Source organism: Erpetoichthys calabaricus, chromosome 18, assembly GCF_900747795.2.
Source record: "Erpetoichthys calabaricus chromosome 18, fErpCal1.3, whole genome shotgun sequence".
In the NCBI taxonomy this organism is placed as follows: domain Eukaryota; kingdom Metazoa; phylum Chordata; class Cladistia; order Polypteriformes; family Polypteridae; genus Erpetoichthys; species Erpetoichthys calabaricus.
This window is the reverse complement of record NC_041411.2, coordinates 48478715-48500832: the sequence shown is the minus strand read 5'-3', so window position 1 is coordinate 48500832 and position 22118 is coordinate 48478715. Positions and strand designations below refer to the sequence as shown.

Sequence of the window (22118 nt, the reverse complement as noted above, 5' to 3'; positions counted from 1 at the left end):
TAGCTGAGTGAACACAGAGTTCCTGTTGTATATTGAAACATTGAAATGCTAATAAAAGCAGAGATCCAGCAGGCATATTTTAGAATAGTTAATGAAAATTTGCCAAATGGTGAAGAAACTCTGAACTATTTTTGTCAGAATTTTATATCCCAATAGCCCTTTTCCTGCATCCCATAATCTTGTATCATGTAAGATTTTCTCATTTGGTTATGGAAGACTAGAAGACCTGAAGTTTGAGTAAGATATGTTGACACAGGAGCAATGCAGTATAAAGTTTTGAAGTAGACTCTTGTAAAATTTTATCCCATTGGGTGTTATTCCAAACAATACTGTTAAATTGTTAAAATTAAAGATCCTATAGTTGTAACTGCTGCTGACCTAAATTTGCATTTAATACATAATCTCAAACTTAAGAGCTGATATTGCAAATTCATTGCCAAGTTTTTCATTAATTCACTGTTGTCCAAATTTAGTGCATATATATATATATATATATATATATATATATATATATAAAAACCAGAATTTGTTTTCTATAGTTTACCTACCATTCTAATGTAGTGCACATTAGAGGCTGATATCTTGATAGCTAAAGATACTGTGAATCGATTTCCACTCTTCATGATCTTAGTATAGAAAAATTTTTAAATTGGTAAACCTATTCTCTTTTCAGCTGAGATTAATACTTGGCTATTGCCTACATGGGGTTTTTTGTAAAAATATATATCTTACCTTGGAGCCGAGTTATGAAAGCACTTTTTCCCTCTTGTGTTCATGATGAAGGCTTTTAAAGTTTCAGCTTAGAAAAGTGGAATAATTGATCAGTATTAAACTTTTCTTTGTATTAAATTCATCGTTTAAGATGGAAGACAAATAACATATTTTTAAATTTTTACTTTCAGCAAAGCCAGATTTCCCACTGCTGAGCTCTGCCACCGGTAATGCAACAAGCAAAATCTCCGAGTGACAGTGTGGGCATAGATGAATATGACTTGCTTCCCCTCAGTTACTTAACCTGTCACTGCCCATAATGAAAAATTGGGACAGTTGTACTAAGAACTTTTTTTTTATTTTAATATTTATTTATTTAATAAATTTGAAGTAGGCTTCTAGTATGCATCTTGAATCTCCACTCTTTACCTTAACACAATCCCCCCAACCCCATTTCAAGGTTTCATCATCAGAAGAAGCTGTTTTGGAATAACTGTTCAATAAAGTAATTCTAGAGTGATCAATGCTTGACCCTTTTAAAGATTACTCATACATTTCTAATGTAATCTTTGTTTATAGGAGGAGTTAATTGAATGAGTAAGCTAACATGTTTTTATAAAATGGTACCACTCTTATAGCAATGAACAATAAGAAAAAATATTTTTAATATACCATGGTCATGTTTGAAATTGGAAGAGTAAGCATGCAGGTAAACCAAATCCAGATTGAATTCTTGAAGTTGCTGTGTGTGTGTGAAGAAAACCTAATAAATGTTTGCACACCCATCAGGAGGTGCAGGTAACATAGCTATGGTTTGAGTAATACTTTGTACTCACAAGGCTTAACAATAAAAGGACTGTAATATATGGGATGGTATTCTTAAAATAAATGTTAGGAAAAGGAGCATTTCTATGTTTTTGGAGGACACCAGTATTTCCAAATGTAGCAAAGGATACTAAGGTAAGTGCAACAGTCTGAGCAGTAAAAAGGTGAATTAGAAAGCAAGAAGCTAAGGCTAGCATACCCAAATCATGGGCTTAAATCAAGCATGTGCGTGTATGCTTTACTTTAGCCCCGTCCATGTTAATGCTGGAGGCATACAAGCTGGTCGGAGAGCAAAAAGTTGTTTGCCATTAGGAGTAGTCTTATTGAAGACAAATGAATGTACAGTTTAAGTTGGTTATTTTGTAGTGGTGTGCATGAAACCAGAAAAAAGGCTATTCATGTGCAACAATTGATGCTCACTTTTTATAGACTTTTTTTCAAGCTTACTTTAAATATCTGATAATATGCTATTCCATGGAAATATCAAGACGTTTAGTGAGGTGCAAGTGAAGTATCAATATGTTTAGTAAGCTAACATCAGCTATAATACTGAGATATCCACTACCACCTTTTATCAAGCAGAATTAGGAAGTGAAATGTTAAGTATTTGAAAATTCTAGCGATGTAAAAAGAATGTCAGTTAATTCTAAAGCTTATCCTAAAGATATAAATGTTTGTAAAATGCTAGCTCAGATCCAGAATTTTCTTTTTCACGTTAACTTCCACACAACGTGCACAGGAAGGGTGCTGTCGCGTAAACTCCAAGCATTGTGAAATGCAGGCCGCTTGTGCAAGTGGTTGCTGATTGGGTGTTGAGAGGGAATTTGGAGAAGTTAAAATGCAAATAACATTCTGGAATAAATTAACTTGGTAGAAGGAGAGTCTCTGCTATCCATTCAGTTTCCTGCAAAGGATCAGAGGATGAAAATTGATGATCTTGTAATTTTCTGTTTCTGAAGTTATTTGTATTCTAAGATTGTTCCAGGTCTGAAATTTTTTGTGTGAGAATATTACAAAAAGGTTGCATGTAATTGTTTAGTTTTATAAGTAAAACATTACACTGATTATGCTTTTCTACACATCATGCCCAATTAACATTTTTATAGGCAAAAATAGACTGAGTGGTGTAAACTGCTACTACCAAAAGGTCAATTTCTGGAACTGAAACTTAATGGTATAAACCAAAGTAGCAGTGTTAAAGTCTTAAATATTTAGGTGTTCAATAAAAATTGCAGCCCTTGAGCAGAGTGACCAGAATTTAAACAAAATCCAAAGTACTCAACAAACATGGATATGAAAAGAGGTGTCACATGTTTAAATTAAACACCACTGTACACCCATTGCAACCAAAACCAGCAAATAATTGGACAGGGCAGAAACACAGCACGTGTGACAGTCCCGCAGTACTAAAATCTTACTTGGCATAACCTATAGCTGATCTGCATATTTGAACAGAGTATGGTGATTGGGGGCTTTTGAAGAAAGTGATGATTTAGAAAAATTTTACACAATGATAGAGTGGTGGAAGATAGAAGGTTATACCAATTAAAACAGTGTAGAGCTTAAACGCCGCTTTACATGAAGCAACATCAAGCCTGGCAACTGGCTTTGTACTGTAAATGGGGAAAAAAAAAACCATGAGAGGACAAAAGAGACTCCTGTCTTAAGGAGTGACCTTGGCTGGTTCTACAAGAAGAAGGAATCCCAAATCCATATCTTGGTGACTGGAATACTGAGACCTCAGAGTCCTCAACATAAATCCCCAAGGGTGCTAAATGTGTCCAGCTGTTTTCAATTTAGGACCACATCCTGCAATCATAAGAGATAAAGGGGGACAATATCTCGGTTCAGTTGTACAGGGAGGTCATGGAAATTACTGAAAGGAAGCAGAGGTCTATCCAAATTTAATTGGGAGTCATGATGTTGAATTACCAGGAAAAGCACTCCAACCCGAAAGTGCATAGGAGGTACGCTCGATAGTGTAATTTTAAATATGGTAGACACCCCAGTCTGACGAGAATTATGTTGGAGTGCTTAATGAAGGGTCCTTTGGAATTCCAGAGAAAATGGGGAGTGTTAATAGGTTTGAGCCAATATTAGCAGGGTATAAAGGGGAAGTATGGCTCTGACAAAGTTAAACAAGGAACTGTTCACTCTAATAACAGTCAAATGAGAATTGAAAGATAAGATAGGAGAGCAAGAAGAATGAGATTCCTTTACACTCTTTAAAAATGAATTGGTAAACAGAGGCAGGAATACTCTGTGCCATTTGAAAACATCTGTGCCATTGCAGCTAAATTAATTTGTGAATGGGGTGGACGTTGCATGAGAGACAACTGTTGGCATAGTCTATTTGGGATTATAGGGTGAATTTAGACAATGCAATTGTAAAACCAGGCATGGCCTCATTGGAACTGAATAAGTATGGGAGGTGGAGAAGATCTAATGGGACATTAACAAAATAAAGCTGGATATCATTGATATTTAGAGATTTTTGAGGGACATTAAATACTTGAATATAGGTGACCAGATCCAATTTATGATGGACATTGGCTGAAGGTTCAGGCAGATAAAAAAACAATAACGGCCTGCTTGCCTGCACCTTTCCAAATATGAAAGTGGTGGGAGATGTTTGAATGGATAAGGTTAAGGAATTAATAGTCTTGATCATGGTAATGAATACAGCCTGAAACCCTACAGCCAAAGAAAGGTGCCATTCCTACAATCAATATTGTTCTGTTCATATAGCGAGAGGGTGGCAGTTGGAGGTAGTATACAGTAAGTGCATGCTGTCCACAGTACAACGGAGCTGAATAAAATCAGCCTGATCCAGGCTTTTACTCTTGGTATGCCCTTACTTTTCAGGCAAATCTTGCTAACATTGCGTGAAAGGCCTCTTAACACTCTATTGACTGTGTAACTATTCCAAAGACTACTTTTTGTAACAGCCACAAGCCATTTGACTACCTCCACTGCTGAGAACTTTAAAAAAAAGTCCATTCATATTCCTTGTCTGGTTAGAGACCTCGAAGCTGCAAATTGTTCAGCGACAATTTTAATTGTCCTGTCCATGCATTGTCCTCAGGGTGTGTTACGTTTTCTGTTTTTCTATTTACCTACAAAGTTTCAAGTTTCAGGCAGCTTTCCATTGTATTTTTTAGAAATACTTTTAAAATGTTCTTGCTGTCCAGTGAGAGCAATGGTATCTGGCAAAGCCTACGACGTGCTCATGGTACTTTGTAGTGTGTAATAGTGTTTTTGTCGCAAATGCTGCCTGATTAGGCTTTAAACTGGAGGAAATCTATTTGAAAATATGTGGATGGATTGATTCACCAATTTATTTCATTTGTAGTTAGGTCACTAGACAGCACAAACACAACAGAGTTGGAGCTGTTATCAGAATTGTTCTATACTTGAAGGTTTATTCAGGCTCATCAGTTTACTGCTTACAACGGCAGTGACCGTTCTTCTTCGAGAATGTTACTCAGTAGTCTGTACTTTAAAGCAGGGGTCTCAAACCAGGAGGGCTGCCTTTTACCGCTGCAAACTGAATTCATTTTGCTGCATTGGTTTTACTTAACTTGCTTTTTAAAGATTATGTAACCTAAATTGTTTTTCCTTAAATAACGGACAGTACTGAGCTGATCCCCATAAAATATTTCAACGATTGTTTCAGAAAAAAGAAAATAATGTCTGATGCACTGCCAAGCTCTAATGCAAGGGAATGAAACGTTAAAGTCTGATGCACTGCCAAACTAATGCAAGGGAATGAAACTTGAAAGGTTCGAAATGGATTCACGTTTTCCTTTCAACCACGTTTATAATTAGAAGGCAGTTCTTGCTGTTAATGATACAATACTTTATTCAATTAATTATATGGCTTGACAGTGCATAGACTTGTAGCGACTCATTTAACTCTTTAAGGAGAAAAGCTTGTATACCAAGCTTAATTAAAGAAAAGAAATAAAAATCAGATGTTATTCAAATTTCTCTAATTTTACAACCCCACAATTAGAGGTCAAGGGGGCCCTTATCCGCTGTCCCTTGTTGCGGCTCCAGAACACGCCACACGGACAGCTTTTCATTTCCTTTCTTCGGGCCAAATTCCACAGCTTATCAGCCATACATTTCCAAGCAGCCTGGTCCAGCATATGTTATTTATTTATTAAACTACTTTCCTGAGGAATTCGACAAACTATTGATTTACTCCGTTCTAAAACAAGTCTAGTAGCTATTTTACATAATGAGCCCGAGCCTGTGAACCTGATTGGTCCATTACCTTCACAGTTTGGCTATCTGAATTATGCATATGCTGCTGCGTGCTCCCGCCTGCCGACACTCTATCGCTAGTTTTTAAAATGATCGGTCGGTATGAACAACTGCAAACTCCTGAGGTGCTGAGTTTGAGACCGCTGCTTTAAAGGGTGTTAGTCCAGAGAGAATCGTCTTCATGTAACAAACACACAGTGCGCGTAAGAGTCCGCCCAACGTGACTCAGCACATTCACTACTTCGTCTTTTTCCCTGTTAAGATTTTTGTCGCGTTCACGTGCTATTTCAAGTTTCAAAGCTCTCACCACAGTTGATCTCAAACCATCAGACTGTAACTGTGTGGTCAGCGTTTGGGGAAAACACGAAGTTGTTTGTTTATTTGCTGTTTAATAACGAGAAAAAGCCATAAAAGTCAAGTACTTGTTTATGCATTTGTATCTCATCACTGCAAATACACGTTTTACTATGCTTATTTATTTTTCTTAACTGAAATTATTTTAGCATAAAGCTGCAACATAAAATGCGTAAAAAGTGAAGAGATCCGAATATTTTCTGAGGGCGCTGTAGTTATTTTTTTATTTGATATTGTTAACTGAGTTGACAGATGGTCGTTACATCACCCTTCGATTAATTCTGCTAGTACTGTACTCTACTGGGATACATGTTTAATTTGAATTACAAAGATATAATTATACATTCCATTTATATAGCGCCTTTCCCATGCTCAGAATATATATCAAAGATATACATTATAAATATAAAGTCTTTTTTCAAATATGGCTTTTGGAAATCTTTCAGATTCCTGTTACATCCAAAGAACAACAGTGTTTGATGCCAATCCCTACAGCGGCTTTGACTTTGCTTAAAGGAAGTCATTTAACATGTGATGTATTTTGCAATGGTAATGTAATAATAAGTACTGTATATAAGAAACGTTGATGACAAAATATATTCTATCTGCAAAGGCTTAATAAAACTCTTAAATGTGAAAATATTAATTGGAAAAAAAGTTTGAAAAATGCAAAGTATATACTGTATTGTCTTAGTAATAAAATTATGAGTTCCATACACAATTACTCATAACATTGACCCTGCCAAGCAAATATTATCTAGATTCAGATTCAGTCTCAATGACAAATGTATATTTTGTAATATGGGTACAGAAATTTTATTGCATTTGGCAGGCAGTGTGATGTAGTGGATAAGGCTTGGATTTTTAAATCTCACTACTGATATTGTGTGACCATGAGCAAGTCACTTCACCTGTCTGTGCTCCAGTAGGTAAAAAGAAAATAAAAGAAGGGTAACCAATTGTATCTCATACGCTACAAGTCACCACGGATAAAGGTGACAGTCAAATGCGCAAATTTAAAAGTGTTTTATCAATGTATTCAATAAAGGTGGTGAAGTAGTAGTGCTGCTGCCTCACAGAAAGTAAGCTTCACGTCCTGGGCCCTCCTTGAGTGGAGTTTGCACATTCTCCCTGTGCTTGCATGGGTTTCTTCCAGGTGCTCCAGTTTCCTCCCACTATCTAAAGATATGCAGGTTGGGAGAATTGGCAACACTAAATTGGTATGTAAGTGTGTGTGTGTACTGTATGTGCAACACCCTGCGATGGACTGGCATCCTGTCCAGGGCAGGGTTTGTTCCTGCCCTGCATCCTCCACACCCCACACAACCCCCCATAGCCCCCCACGATCATGGTCAGGTCAGAAAATAACATGGCAAAATTTATTCAATCCGAAATGTTTTGGAAGGACCTGGATGATGATGATAATTATTATTACAAATTTCACTTAACTGTCAGTTATCTATCAGAGATTTTGATGTCTCCGTTATTTATTTTTATTTTATTAGTTTCATTTAAATCAAATAACATTGCATACAAATAAATCAAGTTTTACAAAAATAGGTTCGAAACAAATCAGTTATTTATTTAATACTGTACTGGGAGTCATCACTTCGAGCGGAGATCATGCAACTTTGTTTTCCCGTGTGCCCCTGCGCAATTCTGTACCACAAAACTACAAATCCCATCAACCACCCCGCTTAAGCGCGCCATTATTCGTTTCTGGGCTTTGATTTCACAGTCGGTCCGCGTTAACTCCTGTAATTTTAATAAGTGATTGATTTCCTGTTAGTAGCGCAGTTGTCTTTTGAACTCCTCCCCCGCCACTCTTTTACTTAATTCATTTCCTTGTTTTTTTCACCTTCATGTGACCTTAGTCCATCCCAGCAAACACTGCGCCCCCTGTGCACACTGACCCCGCGCGGTCGGACAAGAGAGCTATCATTCGCACCATGTCTCGTAAAGTGGCGGTGGTTACTGGGTCTAACAAGGGGATCGGACTCGCCATTGTCCGGGGGCTGTGTAAGCACCCTTATCCTGGCGACGTACTGTTAACCGCCCGTAACGAACAGCTTGGTTTGGAAGCAGTAGCAGCACTTCGAAAGGAAGGATTTAATCCTTTATTTCATCAACTAGATATCTGCGATCCTGTCAGCGTTCAGCGGTTGCACGACCACCTGCTGCAGAACTATGGGGGCGTCAACGTGTTGGTGAACAACGCGGGGATGGCTTTTAAAGGTGCCCAAGGGGTTTGGGGGAGAATGACGGGGTGCCCGGTGTCTTTTTCTTAGGTTTTTAGTGAATTTTATACCATGTGCATGCTTAAATGATTTATGACTTCTAATCTACATGTTGCTATACTTTTTTTATTGATTTTATTGAAATCACACAACATTCCATACAAATAAATAATTTTTTACAAAAATAAGATCGAAAACAAATCAACCCCCACCCCTGAGAAAGAGAGCTATACTTACGCATGCAGTATATTTGTAGGATATTCTTTACCTTTCTGAAACCGGCAGTTTGTTTAGGATTTTTTTAACGTTTTACATGATGGTGGTAATGCTCAAGCACGTTTCGCAATCCAAAACTTTTAATGTTCAAAGAATAACAAGGACATCAGTCATTACATGTACCCATTTTTTTTTTATCATTGAAGCATTGTTTAATTTCATGTATTGATCTGTAGTTTGCTTTGCGAGTGAAGTTTGTGCTAAGTGGTTCTCGGGAGAATGATGTGGGCGTATGCAAGTGAATGATACTACTGTGTATATTATATAAGTGATATGACGGAATATTCTCGAAGCAGCTTAATCAAGTTTTTTTTTTTATCATTTAAACTACTGTGTACTATATACTGTGTATATATAGTATGGTCATTTGTACAGATTACTTTAGTATGTCTGTCCAACTCGCAACACTTCGCCAATCTCCGCCGCCATGATAAGAAAGAATGTTTTAAATGACCTGACTTCATTTGAATTACTAGAAAAACGCAAATAACCGCACGTGATGCACTCTTCACATACTTGTATAGTTACTATATAAAAAGCAATGGAGAATTTTCTAAAAAGTGTAGAAATCATGATAGATTTGCGTAACCATCCATGGCTGATCGCCCATATTATGGACTGGACCATAAACAGATACTCTGCTACAAGTATGAACAGCTGTATCGTTCTTAAAGTTGGTCGCATTTACCGTACCTACCAAATAAACCGTGATCAGCAAAACTGATTGCAACAGCCTGCTTTAATTAATCCTGTTGGGAACTCTCTCAAACCTGCTTATTCCAGTTAAATATAGCTAGCTACGCATATATGTTGAAGACAGGTAGTAGATTACATTGAGCAGTATTTGATGTGATCAGCATAGCCTATGTAAAAAATAATTGTTTTAAGTTGATATTTGTTCTAAATATTATTACGTTTTTAAATATGATTAACACATACTTAAATAATAATAATCTACTTAATATCAAATTTCAAAACATTTAAATAAAGTTTTTGTTATCAAAGAATATTAGTAGTACTGGGGTGTTGTACCGTGTTAGCCATTATGAATGTATTGTAATCTTTTTAGTTAGCCAATAAGCAACAACAGCAACAACATTTATTTATATAGCACATTTTCATACAAAAAAGTAGCTCAAAGTGCTTTACATAATGAAGAAAATAAAAATAAAAGACAAAACAAGAAATTTAAAATAAGACAACATTAGTTAACATAGAAAAAGAGTAAGGTCCGATGGCCAGGGGGGACAGAAAAAACAAAAAAAACAAAAAACTCCAGACGGCTGGAGAAAAAAATAAAATCTGCAGGGTTTCCAGGCCACGAGACCGCCCAGTCCCCTCTGGGCATTCTACCTAAAATAAATTTAATAGTCCTCGTTGTATTTAGGTGTCATTTTGCTTGGCTTTTCTCTACAAAGAATATTAGCAAATGCACAATGTATGACTATTTATCTATCGGACTAATCAAAATATAACTAACATAAATGACACCAAAATCTACTGCTACAGGGTGGCCCACGAAGAAGTGTTCCGCATCCACCTAGACGACTCCTGGCTCGTCTGCCGCCGGATAGACAGCTGCGGTCATGTCGCCTGCTTTGTTTCTTTGCTGCCTGACCCCTGGAAACCACTTTTGTGGTGACAGTGTACTGAAGTGATCAGTGCAACTTGCCATACTTCTCCCATATCTATGTCTACTATTTGGGAGCATTTACCTGACGAAAGGATTATTAGCAAGAGTTTATTGCCTCCACGATCACCTGACTTAACAACGTGCGACTATTTCTTGTGGGGTCATTTAAAGGGCTGTGTGCATGAGACAAATCCGCGGACTGTAAATGAACTTAAGTTGAACATTGAAAATGCGATACACAGAATGGATCCCATGACGTTGCAAAAAGTGTACATGAACATGATGAAACGGGCACAGAGATGTATTGACGCACATGTACAGTGGTGTGAAAAACTATTTGCCCCCTTCCTGATTTCTTATTCTTTTGCATTTGTCACACAAAATGTTTCTGATCATCAAACACATTTAACCATTAGTCAAATATAACACAAGTAAACACAAAATGCAGTTTTTAAATGATGGTGTTTATTATTTAGGGAGAAAAAAAATCCAAACCTACATGGCCCTGTGTGAAAAAGTAATTGCCCCCTTGTTAAAAAATAACCTAACTGTGGTGTATCACACCTGAGTTCAATTTCCGTAGCCACCCCCAGGCCTGATTACTGCCACACCTGTTTCAATCAAGAAATCACTTAAATAGGAGCTGCCTGACACAGAGAAGTAGACCAAAAGCACCTCAAAAGCTAGACATCATGCCAAGATCCAAAGAAATTCAGGAACAAATGAGAACAGAAGTAATTGAGATCTATCAGTCTGGTAAAGGTTATAAAGCCATTTCTAAAGCTTTGGGACTCCAGCGAACCACCGTGAGAGCCATTATCCACAAATGGCAAAAACATGGAACAGTGGTGAACCTTCCCAGGAGTGGCCGGCCGACCAAAATTACCCCAAGAGCGCAGAGACGACTCATCCGAGAGATCACAAAAGACCCCAGGACAACGTCTAAAGAACTGCAGGCCTCACTTGCCTCAATTAAGGTCAGTGTTCACGACTCCACCATAAGAAAGAGACTGGGCAAAAATGGCCTGCATGGCAGATTTCCAAGACACAAACCACTGTTAAGCAAAAAGAACATTAGGGCTCGTCTCAATTTTGCTAAGAAACATCTCAATGATTGCCAAGACTTTTGGGAAAATACCTTGTGGACTGATGAGTCAAAAGTTGAACTTTTTGGAAGGCAAATGTCCCGTTACATCTGGCGTAAAAGGAACACAGCATTTCAGAAAAAGAACTTCATACCAACAGTAAAATATGGTGGTGGTAGTGTGATGGTCTGGGGTTGTTTTGCTGCTTCAGGACCTGGAAGGCTTCCTGTGATAGATGGAACCATGAATTCTACTGTCTACCAAAAAATCCTGAAGGAGAATGTCCGGCCATCTGTTCGTCAACTCAAGCTGAAGCGATCTTGGGTGCTGCAACAGGACAATGACCCAAAACACACGAGCAAATCCACCTCTGAATGGCTGAAGAAAAACAAAATGAAGACTTTGGAGTGGCCTAGTCAAAGTCCTGACCTGAATCCAATTGAGATGCTATGGCATGACCTTAAAAAGGCGGTTCATGCTAGAAAACCCTCAAATAAAGCTGAATTACAACAATTTTGCAAAGATGAGTGGGCCAAAGTTCCTCCAGAGCGCTGTAAAAGACTCATTGCAAGTTATCGCAAACGCTTGATTGCAGTTATTGCTGCTAAGGGTGGCCCAACCAGTTATTAGGTTCAGGGGGCAATTACTTTTTCACACAGGGCCATGTAGGTTTGGATTTTTTTTTCTCCCTAAATAATAAAAACCACCATTTACAAACTGCATTTTGTGTTTACTTGTGTTATATTTGACTAATGGTTAAATGTGTTTGATGATCAGAAACATTTTGTGTGACAAACATGCAAAAGAATAAGAAATCAGGAAGGGGGCAAATAGTTTTTCACACCACTGTAAATGTGAGTACCAAATCTGATCATTTTTCTCTTCACCACGTAAGGCCACATTTTCGTGGGCCACCCTCTACCACACCCCACTCCCCTGCCCCCGTGTTACTTCTGAATGCGTTTACATGTACGGGATAACATAAATAACCAGGTTTCTAATAAAACTTTGTTTACATACGCAAATCCTCTTATGGAGCTCTAATACCATAAAAATGAACTGAAAATATTAAACATCATCAATGGCAGCCGTTAATCTGAAAACAAGCATGGAGCCTGCCTCTCCTGAGGTTGCACTGCAGAATTTAGCACTGTATCACCATAAATTTAGCAAATTCTGAAATATGGAGACATTATTTTAACCGGGCAAAAGAATAATGCAATCATCCAATAATTTGCCTCAGGAAATTTATCTTTGTGGAGTCTTTCCCTGTTTTCTTCTTATGGCCGCTGTGTGTGTGTGTGTGTGTGTGTGTGTCAAGCAAAGACCTGCACAGGCTAGGAAATCCTTAACTGTCACCCGGTTAAGGGTTTACATGACCACATAACTGGGTTACTTAAGAAGAATTCTACATGTGTTAACCCAGTTTCTCTAACTGGAATAGGGTATACATAGCATTTTACAAACCAGGTTTCTGTGAATAACCGGCTTCTTAAAGTGCATGTAAATGCAGTATATAGGACCTCTCTAGTCACTGTTTCTTGTATTACAATTACACACCTCACCAGCTATCATTATCTTCATATCCTCTCTTTTCTTAACTCTTCAGCCATGTAAAAACAGTGGCTGAGGGAGATATTTCTAGCATCTCTGTCCCTGTGCTTTGACTCAATATCTTCAGGTGTGTCAACCTCTCCTGCTCGAAGTGTACCTGTTGCATTCCTCTTGCACTTCTCCTCTGTATCTTCGTCTACCTCAACCTGTGTTGCCCTCCATGTACCTGCAGCATTCCCCTACGTCACTGCTTGGCATTCTCATGTGTCTCCATTCTCTTCCTGTATGAGTTACTCTCAAAGTTTCGCCTATGCCTTTCTTTGGGATTCTTGTGTGTCTCAACCTCTCTCTTTCTTTCTTTCTTTCTTTCTTGTAAAGCCTGCTTCTCAGACTCTGTCATTTCAAGGTGCATTGCTCACCTCCTGTCTGCATTTTGACTTACATCATTCTTGTTCTTTTGAGTACTTCTCACCTTTTGAAGTCTCATCAATATTTCACTACCCAGTGTCCTTATGGTAAGTTATTTGCTTTGTTGTTATTGAAATTCTCCATTTTTATTTATTTATTTATTTTTTTAAATAATTGTCACAGTCTGGGATTGAATTTTGTATCCCTAACGCATCCTGTCATCATTCCTACCACTGAGCCACCAAAGCCAAACTGACCAATTAGATTGCATGGAGGGACCGGCTACACACACAGAGTAGCATTTATTATATAGTAGACTTGGTAGGGCTTTGTAAATCCAATATTTTTTAAGGATTTCAATTTTATGAACCGAATTTTCTTGTAAAGATTTAATTGTTGTGATTTGGCGAGCAAATGGGCTTGTTCTAGGGCTGCACGATAATAGAAAAAATGATTATCACGATTATTTTGCTCAAAATTTTTATCACGATTAATAATGACGATTATTCCTTTGGTAAATGAAGTCTGTGACCAAAGCAGTGTAGCCTCGGCCAGTTATTCACAGATGCTGCCCTAATCATATTAGCTGCGTTGTCCGTTGTGATGCACACAAGTCTTTCTTCCACCAAGCCCCAAGCGGACATCGCTTCTTTGAGGCCCACTGCAATAAACTCCGCTGTATGGTCTTGTGGGAAAAACGAAGTTTGCAAAAGCTTGCTTTTCATCTCAGACTCGCTGTCAATAAAATGAACTGTCAAGCTCAAATACGGTTCCGCAGTTCTGCTTGACCATAAGTCGGTCGTGGCAGCAAAATATTCAAGGCTGAGCCTGAGAATTTCTCTTTCTATTTCTTTTCGGCATTTCGCATACAGCGAGGGCAGCGCAACATTGGAAAAATGATTGCGTGAGGGTATGCTATATCTTTTATCAAGTGTTGCGATCATTTTTTTAAACCCCTCACTGCTCACGGTGGTTATTGGACACATATCCTTGGCTATATGGTACGTGATCGCCTCTGTTATTTCCCGGTGTCTTTGTGAGCTAGGCAGATATGGTATTGCGTTGAACAATGGCCCTGATATTGTTGTCTGTGTTGTGGATGGCTGGTAATTTTTTGTTGTTGCTGTTTGTGCCTTCAGTCATTGAAATTCTTGATAGTGTACTTTGTGGTGGCTTTTAAGGTGGTTGATGAGGTTTGTTGTGTTACCTTGGGACGTTTGCACGGAACAGGACCAAAGTTTGCACAAGACTCGTACCTGATCAACATCACATTCCTCGAAATCGAAATAGTTCCAGACAACTGAGTATGACCCCTTTTTAGGAACTAACGATCGCACTTCTGCACCTTACTCACGTTGCTCCGCCATCATATGTTTATTCTGACTGACTGTTATTGCTGCTATTGACTTCTACTGCTTCAGAAAGCGCTTGCAATCTAGACACAGTAACGTCATAGTGACGCAGCCCAATCCGTAAACTCAGCCCATAAAAAACAGTTTGGTCTTTATACTGTAAAATCGCGACGATATTTATTAACTGATCGTGGGTCATAAATATCGTTATCATGAGAAAAAAAAGATTAATCGTGCAGCCCTAGCTTGTTCGATGTTGTGGTCCAGCTTCAAATTAAAGTAACACCATTTTTCCTTCATTTTATTATCTCTGCCCATTTTCCAGCAGGATGGTGGGGGGGTGGGGGGTTGGGGACTGTGTTTCGCATTGTTTTAGATTTTGACTTGTGCTTTTTGTTAAATCTTTCCATAGTGAATGCCACAGAACCATTTGGTGAGCAAGCAGAGGTGACTATGCAGACAAATTTTTATGGCACAATGCAGGTCTTGCACTCCTTGTTGCCCTTGGTCAAGCCTCAAGGACGTGTTGTTAATGTTTCTAGCATTGCCAGTAAGAGGGCACTGTGCCAGTGCAGTCCTACTTTGCAGGCCAGGTGCGTATTCAGTTTTTTCATTTTGAGACAATTTGGTAATGACTGAATATGATTGTTTGAGGGGATTAGAAGTCCATCTCAAATATCCTGTCTTACCTAGCTTTGTGCACTTTTTGCAGGTTCCGAGATAGCAGTATCGGTGAAGAAGACCTTTGTCAACTCATGCAGCAGTTTGTAAGTGATGCAAAGGCTGGAGACCACCTTGAAAAAGGCTGGCCTTCCACAGCTTATGGAACTACAAAGATTGGGGTGACGGTACTCACCAGAATCCAAGCGCACCAGATTTCAGAGCAGCGCCCTAATGATGGAATTCTTGTTAATGCCTGTTGTCCTGGCTGGGTTAGAACTGACATGGCTGGACCAAAGGCCCCAAAAAGTCCAGAGGAAGGTGCAGAGACCCCCCTTTATCTAGCCTTATTGCCACCAGGGCTCACTGAACCTCATGGTCAGTTTGTAAGTGAGAAAAAGGTAGAGGAGTGGTAGTGTGTGAGGAAGGAGAAGGAGAAACGGTCAGACATTTCGAGACAGTTGCTAGTACTAGGAACTTAAAGAAGGCACATTTTGGGGGCTAAGCTGATATACTTAATTTGTTCCAGCTGTATGGATACCTCAGTCATGGTCTTGGGGACAAATAAACAACACTTAATTTAACACTTTTAACAAAAAAAGTTTCTTGTCTGATTCTATGGGTGTAAATCTAATAAAATGTAATGACTTTTACTTTAATCAACCAAGAGCCAGAACTGGCAAACTATAAATAATGTTAACCTGCATCTTGCCTTCTTTGTTTTTTAATTAAAAAAGAGTAAAATAAACAGACATAAATATGAATGTGATGACTGTGTTCTATATTTGTTTTCTAAATTACCATATTTGTAAGATGAATTTATAAATATTGTTGAGTCTCATGAGTCTGCATGGCATTTTTCTGGGTACTCGTGTTTTAAAGATGTTTAGCCAATTGCAGGTACATGTTGGAGAGTGTGCCCTATGAAAGACAGGCACCCTGTCCAATGTTAGATTCTGTCTGGTACATGATAACAACAACAACATTTATTTATATAGCACATTTTCATAAAAATAATATAGCTCAAAGTGCTTTACATGATGAAGAAAAAAGGTTAAAAAAAGACAAAGAATTAAAATAAGACAACACTAATTAACATAGAATAAGAGTAAGGTCCGATGGCCAGGGAGGACAGAAAAAACAAAAAAAACTCCAGATGGCTGGAGAGAAAAAATAAAATCTGCAGGGGTCCCAGGCCACGAGACCACCCAGCCTCCTCTGGGCATTCTACCTAACATAAATGAAGAATCCTCTTTGTATTTAAGGTTCTCAACGAAGGACTTGATGATGATGATGGTCATGTAGACTTCTGGCTTTTAATCCATCAATGTAGGAACATCATGGTGCTTTGTTTAGTGGTGGTGGCGGCGCATGTCGCCACCACTAAAAAACGGGAAAAGAAACAGAAGAGAGAGCTGGGGTCAGTACGGATTTTAGAGCCACCATGAATAGTTATGATAATTAATTGAATATACAGAGCATCAAGATTAAACTAAAATGAAGTTATGAGTAAGCCATGTTAAAGTAATGTGTTTTTAGCCGTTTTTTAAAGTGCTCCACTGTATTAGCCTAGCAAATTCTTATTGGCAGGCTCTTCCAGATTTTAGGTGCATAACAGCAGAAGGCCGCCTCACCACTTCTTTTAAGTGATACAGTCATGATGGGTTCCTGTGACCCCAAATTGGATTTTACAAGTTCGACAATGGATGAATGGATGGATGTTGCTTTATATTTTTCTAGTCAAGTCAAGTGGCTTTATTGTCATACCATCCCTACACCACATTGCAGTATACAGTGGCATAAAAAAATGTTCCTCAGGACGGTGATGCAAAATATACATAAACACAGGACAAGTGCAAGACAGGTAAAGAACCATACTATAATAGATAAATAAAAATAAACAATAGGTAAGTAAGCAGATGGTAGTAATTTGAAATACATAATGATAAATATTAACAGAAAAAATTAATAAACAGGAGTGACAAATGGAACAAATGTACTGCATATAAATTAACTACTAGGGGCACATCTGAGGGCAGGTGGGCAGCACAGAGGACAGAGTCTGGACCACAAAGGGGTAGAAGCTGTTTAGTGCCTGGCTGAACTGGTTTGGATGTTACAGTACCTTCTACCAGATGGAAGTTGGACAAAGAGACTGGGAAGGGTGGAGTGCTACTTCACATTGCCATAATCTTTGCAGATGCAACACTTGACAAAGATGTTTAAGTGGAGAGCAGAGAGGACCCAACTGTCTTTTCTGCAGTGTGTACTACCTATTGCATGACCTTGTGGTCAGAGACACTGCAGTTCCCAAACCAGACAGTGATGCAACTGGTTAGATTGCTCTTGATGGTGCCCATGTAGAATGGGGGAAGGTAGCCTTGTGTTCTTTAGCTGCCAAAGTAAGTGGAGCTGCTGCTTCGCCTTCTTTGCTGTGTAGGTGGTGTTAATTGACCAAGTAAGGTCAGCTGCCAGGTGCACATAGAGTAATGTGCTCATGACCAGTTCCACCGCAGAGCCCTCAGTGTGCAGTTGGGTCTGGACAGCATGGGTGCACCTGAAGTCAACAATCATCTTAGTCGAACCCTGCAGTTATTTGAAATGTATTTCTGGTTTCACTTCTTTTGAGAGTGGTATTTAGCTTTGCACAGAAGACCACCTTCTTTATATACTGTATTATCCCATATACAAAAACTGGTTTTATAGATCCATTATTAAAAATATGTTAAAAGCCAAATTCATATATCTAAAATAACAGATTTTTTAAACACGTTTTAAGGCACTGATTTTGGAGATTGCACCATTTCTTCTTGCTCCCCGTGGCCCTATTGTTAAATTAAGCAAATTTGAAAATGGAAGAACTTTTGAATCATAAACTTATGCTGATATTTTTGCAGAGCATATCTGATGTGTAATTAAGGCTATTGGAATCATCTTGGTGCACAGGACTTCAGAATTGTTAGGCATATGAACTTCACCCAGAAAATTATAGACTCTCTAACTTCCTTGCTTTTTGAAGCTGATCATACAAGTATTCTCCATTTTCCAAGCAGGATGTAAAGTCTGCCCTGTATTGGTGGAGCAACAGAGTTCACTGATACACAAAGTTATTAGTCATTCGCATTACAGTTATAAACATCGCACATGAGCCCCGAGCGGGTGCAAGAAAGTCCCTACCCTGCTGTTGTTGCCAGCGTATAACGTTGGACAACAGAATATGCAGATAAGACCATTTTTTTATTTTTAGACCCAGATTTGGTATTTTATTAACATTTTTTTACCCTTATTCTATATGTTTTGCCTGTTTTTTTCTAACCCTAGCACTTGGATAGATATACAGACACGTCCTTTTATCAAGGTTGATTATTTTAATAGTGGTGCTGCTTTTGTTATAAATATTTTGGTGCAGCACCATGGTGTGGTGGTTAGTGCTAATACCTCATAGATCTACCATCAGTGTGTTTAAATCCTGGGTCTGGAGATTGGCCGTGTGAATTTTGCATGTTCTCTCCATGTCAGTGTGGATTTTCTTACCACATCCCCAAAGATGTACTGTATGTATGTATGTATGTATGTGTGTTAGGTGAACTGGTTGTTCTCAGTTAGCACTGTGTGGATGTGTACTGTAATTTACTGATGCCTTGTCCAGAGCTAATTCTTACCTAGTACCATATGTTGCTGGGATAGGCTCTGGCCCCATGGAACCTTTAGCTGAAATTAGCAGATTTGAGAATGTTGTTATAATACTTTTAAATTGCAGTGGCATCTTTTCAGTGCAGAACTTGAGGCTTGCACCACCTACAGTTTCCAAACTGTTCTCATCCTGTCCCGTTTAATTTCAGACAGTGTTTATTTAGGAATCTCGCATTAATTACTTTATGCTGAACTGATATTAAACATCTGGTGCACACCCACTAATTTTCACAAACAATTATTAAATTATTAAAAAAAATGTCTCCAAGCCAGATGTTATCAGCATATCCCACTTTCTTACATCCATTACCTCTTCCTTACTCCTTGGTATAATTGTGAAATAAGATACACAAGGCACCAGGGTAAGGTGTTAACACTTTCTACAAGCAGGCATCTTATTAACTGTCACTTGCAGTTTCCATCCATCCATCCATCCATTTTCCAACCCGCTGAATCCGAACAGGGTCACGGGGGTCTGCTGGAGCCAATCCCAGCCAACACAGGGCACAAGGCAGGAAACAATCCTTGTCCTACAATGCCTACAAAACAGCAACCAGCTCTGGAGTGGTTTCCAATCCGTTGTAGGGCATGCTTATGCACTTTTGCCCAGTTTGAAGTTTCCACTCAATCTAACATGTACTTCCTTGGAATACAGGAGGAAAAGAAAACCCACACAGACATGGGGAGAATGTGCTAACTCCACAAAGAGAGGAGCTGGAAGAAAAATTAAAATTATGCCCCTTAACACAGTGACATTACACTATTGTGCTGTCTTAGGGTATTTATTGCATTATCAGACCTGTTTAATCAGATGAAGCTTCACTGGGACGGGATCCTATCTCAGCAGCTATAGGTGCAAGGGTTATTCTACTGGGGTTTATATTAAACTAGTTGTGTTATACAGTTTTGCGTGGTAAATTTTATAAGGCAGTGGGCCTCTGTTATAGTGCCATTGGTCAATCATATATATATATATATATATATATATATGAGATTGACTTTTTTTTTTTTTTTAATTCTTTACCAAGGTCTAATATTATTGACAGGCAGTGTGTTGTAGTGGTTAAGGCTTTGGACCTAGGACTTCAAACCCTGAGGTTGTGGGTTCAAATCCTGGTACTGACGTGAGCAAGTCACTTCACCTTGCCTGTTGTTCAACTGTAGAAACAAAAAAAAAATTAACCAATTCTATCTCAAATGTTATAAGTTGCCTTGGATAAAGTAATATTTTTAGGTCACTTTAGCTGCTTATTCTTGAACATGCTATCTACAATTAGTCCTTGAGTAAAACATTCCTGCTTTAGATCAAATCCTGCTTTTCCTAGAGATTTGGCTTTTGTCGATGGTCATTAGAAAACTCAATTTTTCAGGGAAGTGAATTTTTTTAAATTGAAATCGGTGATTAGTAGAAATAATGTGAAATCTGAATATATATGATTATCAATATTAGATGTTTATAATTTTCATTTGTTTATGTCATTCACTCAAGTATTTCATTTCATGTTTATCGTTAGTTGTATGTAGTTATCACCTTTAAACTCTGCAGATGCAAATGCACACGTAAAGAATCTTGAAGTGTGGAAGTGGGGTGGGATATTCCTATTCAAAATTGTGGAAAAGAGCATGGAGGCAAAATTGGATGCCATCATGAACAATTCTGCCTATCCCCTCCAGGGGGTGCTTCCTGGAAGTGTGTGCTCTTTCACAGTGTACCAAGAAGTACTTCTGGGGATCTCTTCTGCCTGCTGCCAACATCCCATAATTATTGTATTATATGTTTTTATGATTGTCTTTTCCTAAAAAGTTTGGACACCGTGCAAAATATAAATAAAAACATATCATGGTGATTTGCAAATCTTTTAAACCCATAAGTAACTGAAAATAAAACAAAGACAACACATCAAATGTTGAAACTGAGAAATTTAGATTTATGAAGAATATATGCTCTTTTTGAATTTGACGCCAGAAACATACTGCATTCTGTTTTTATTTAAATTTTACACAGCATCCCACCGGGATGCTTGAGGCCTGTACGGTGCTCTAGGGGTTGATGAACAGCCCCTGTAGTGTCCGGAGCACACACCTCTTCTCTTACCTAAATGGCACCCCATGTGTCCAAAGTGTACAAGTCAGCATGATGGGATATTGAGGACTTTGGGATGATGGTTGGGCGCATGCGCCTTAACTTCCGTAAACAGCACCTCTATCGCCTAATGCGTTGACTGGCTCTGGCGTCCCAACTTTTTTGTACATTTAGTCAGCATCTGCAAATTTTATGTTTTTTCTGGAGAATGCATTTGAATTTTCCTTTGGGAATTAATAAAGTATATCTAATTTAATCTAATAATCTTCAGTACATACCCCATTGCTTATGGCAGTATACAGTACATGAATAACGCATTCTTCTCTTTTTTTCAGTCAGTTTCAAATATCAGTTTACAACTGCAAACCTAAAAATGTGAGTCAGGCCTACCTTGCTTCTATAGGGTGGTCCAGATCTAATTATGCAATTTTCATTACGCTATAACTTAAGTTTATTACATAGAAAATCACCTGAAAAATCCCGGACCATCGAGAAGTGTGCGAACTGACGACATGAAGAATTGTCTTCGCGCCGAACTGGAATCGTCCCCGCATAAATCAAAGTCATCCAGACGATCTGGATCTGCATAATTAGATCTGGACCACCCTGTATTGTATTATGTTTGCAAGCTATATCAATCTATGTATCCCAAAACTACTATTTTTGCACCTATGCTGTAATTTCTGAAATTTCCAAAACCCACCCATTTTAATTATTGTACTTTTTCTTTTCCCATAGTAACTACAATATCCACCTCCATCTTCTGGGTGATTTCTATGGTGAATTGTACCTTAGTTTAGAAGGTTTAACCTTTATGCAATATCTTTGTACATCTTTAAATACTCTGGACATATTTCTTTCTAGAAAAAATAACATTTAAACAATCTATCTCTGGCCAGATTTCTTTCTTCAAAAAAGAATATTTGAACAATCTATTTAAATTACAGTTATGCAAATGCAAAGAGGCCTATATAGAGG

At 38.3% G+C, this 22118-nt stretch overlaps 1 protein-coding gene across 1 annotated transcript; it reads left to right on the top strand.

The window, feature by feature from the left end:
* The first annotated feature begins 8023 nt into the window (after positions 1 to 8023).
* On the top strand, positions 8024 to 16128 carry cbr1l (carbonyl reductase 1-like). The gene is made up of 3 exons (XM_028825091.2): positions 8024 to 8394; positions 15117 to 15297; positions 15417 to 16128. The coding sequence occupies exons 1-3, from the start codon at positions 8109 to 8111 to the stop codon at positions 15778 to 15780; spliced, it is 831 nt and encodes a 276-aa protein (XP_028680924.2). The 5' UTR covers positions 8024 to 8108; the 3' UTR covers positions 15781 to 16128.
* Positions 16129 to 22118: the final 5990 nt, after the last annotated feature.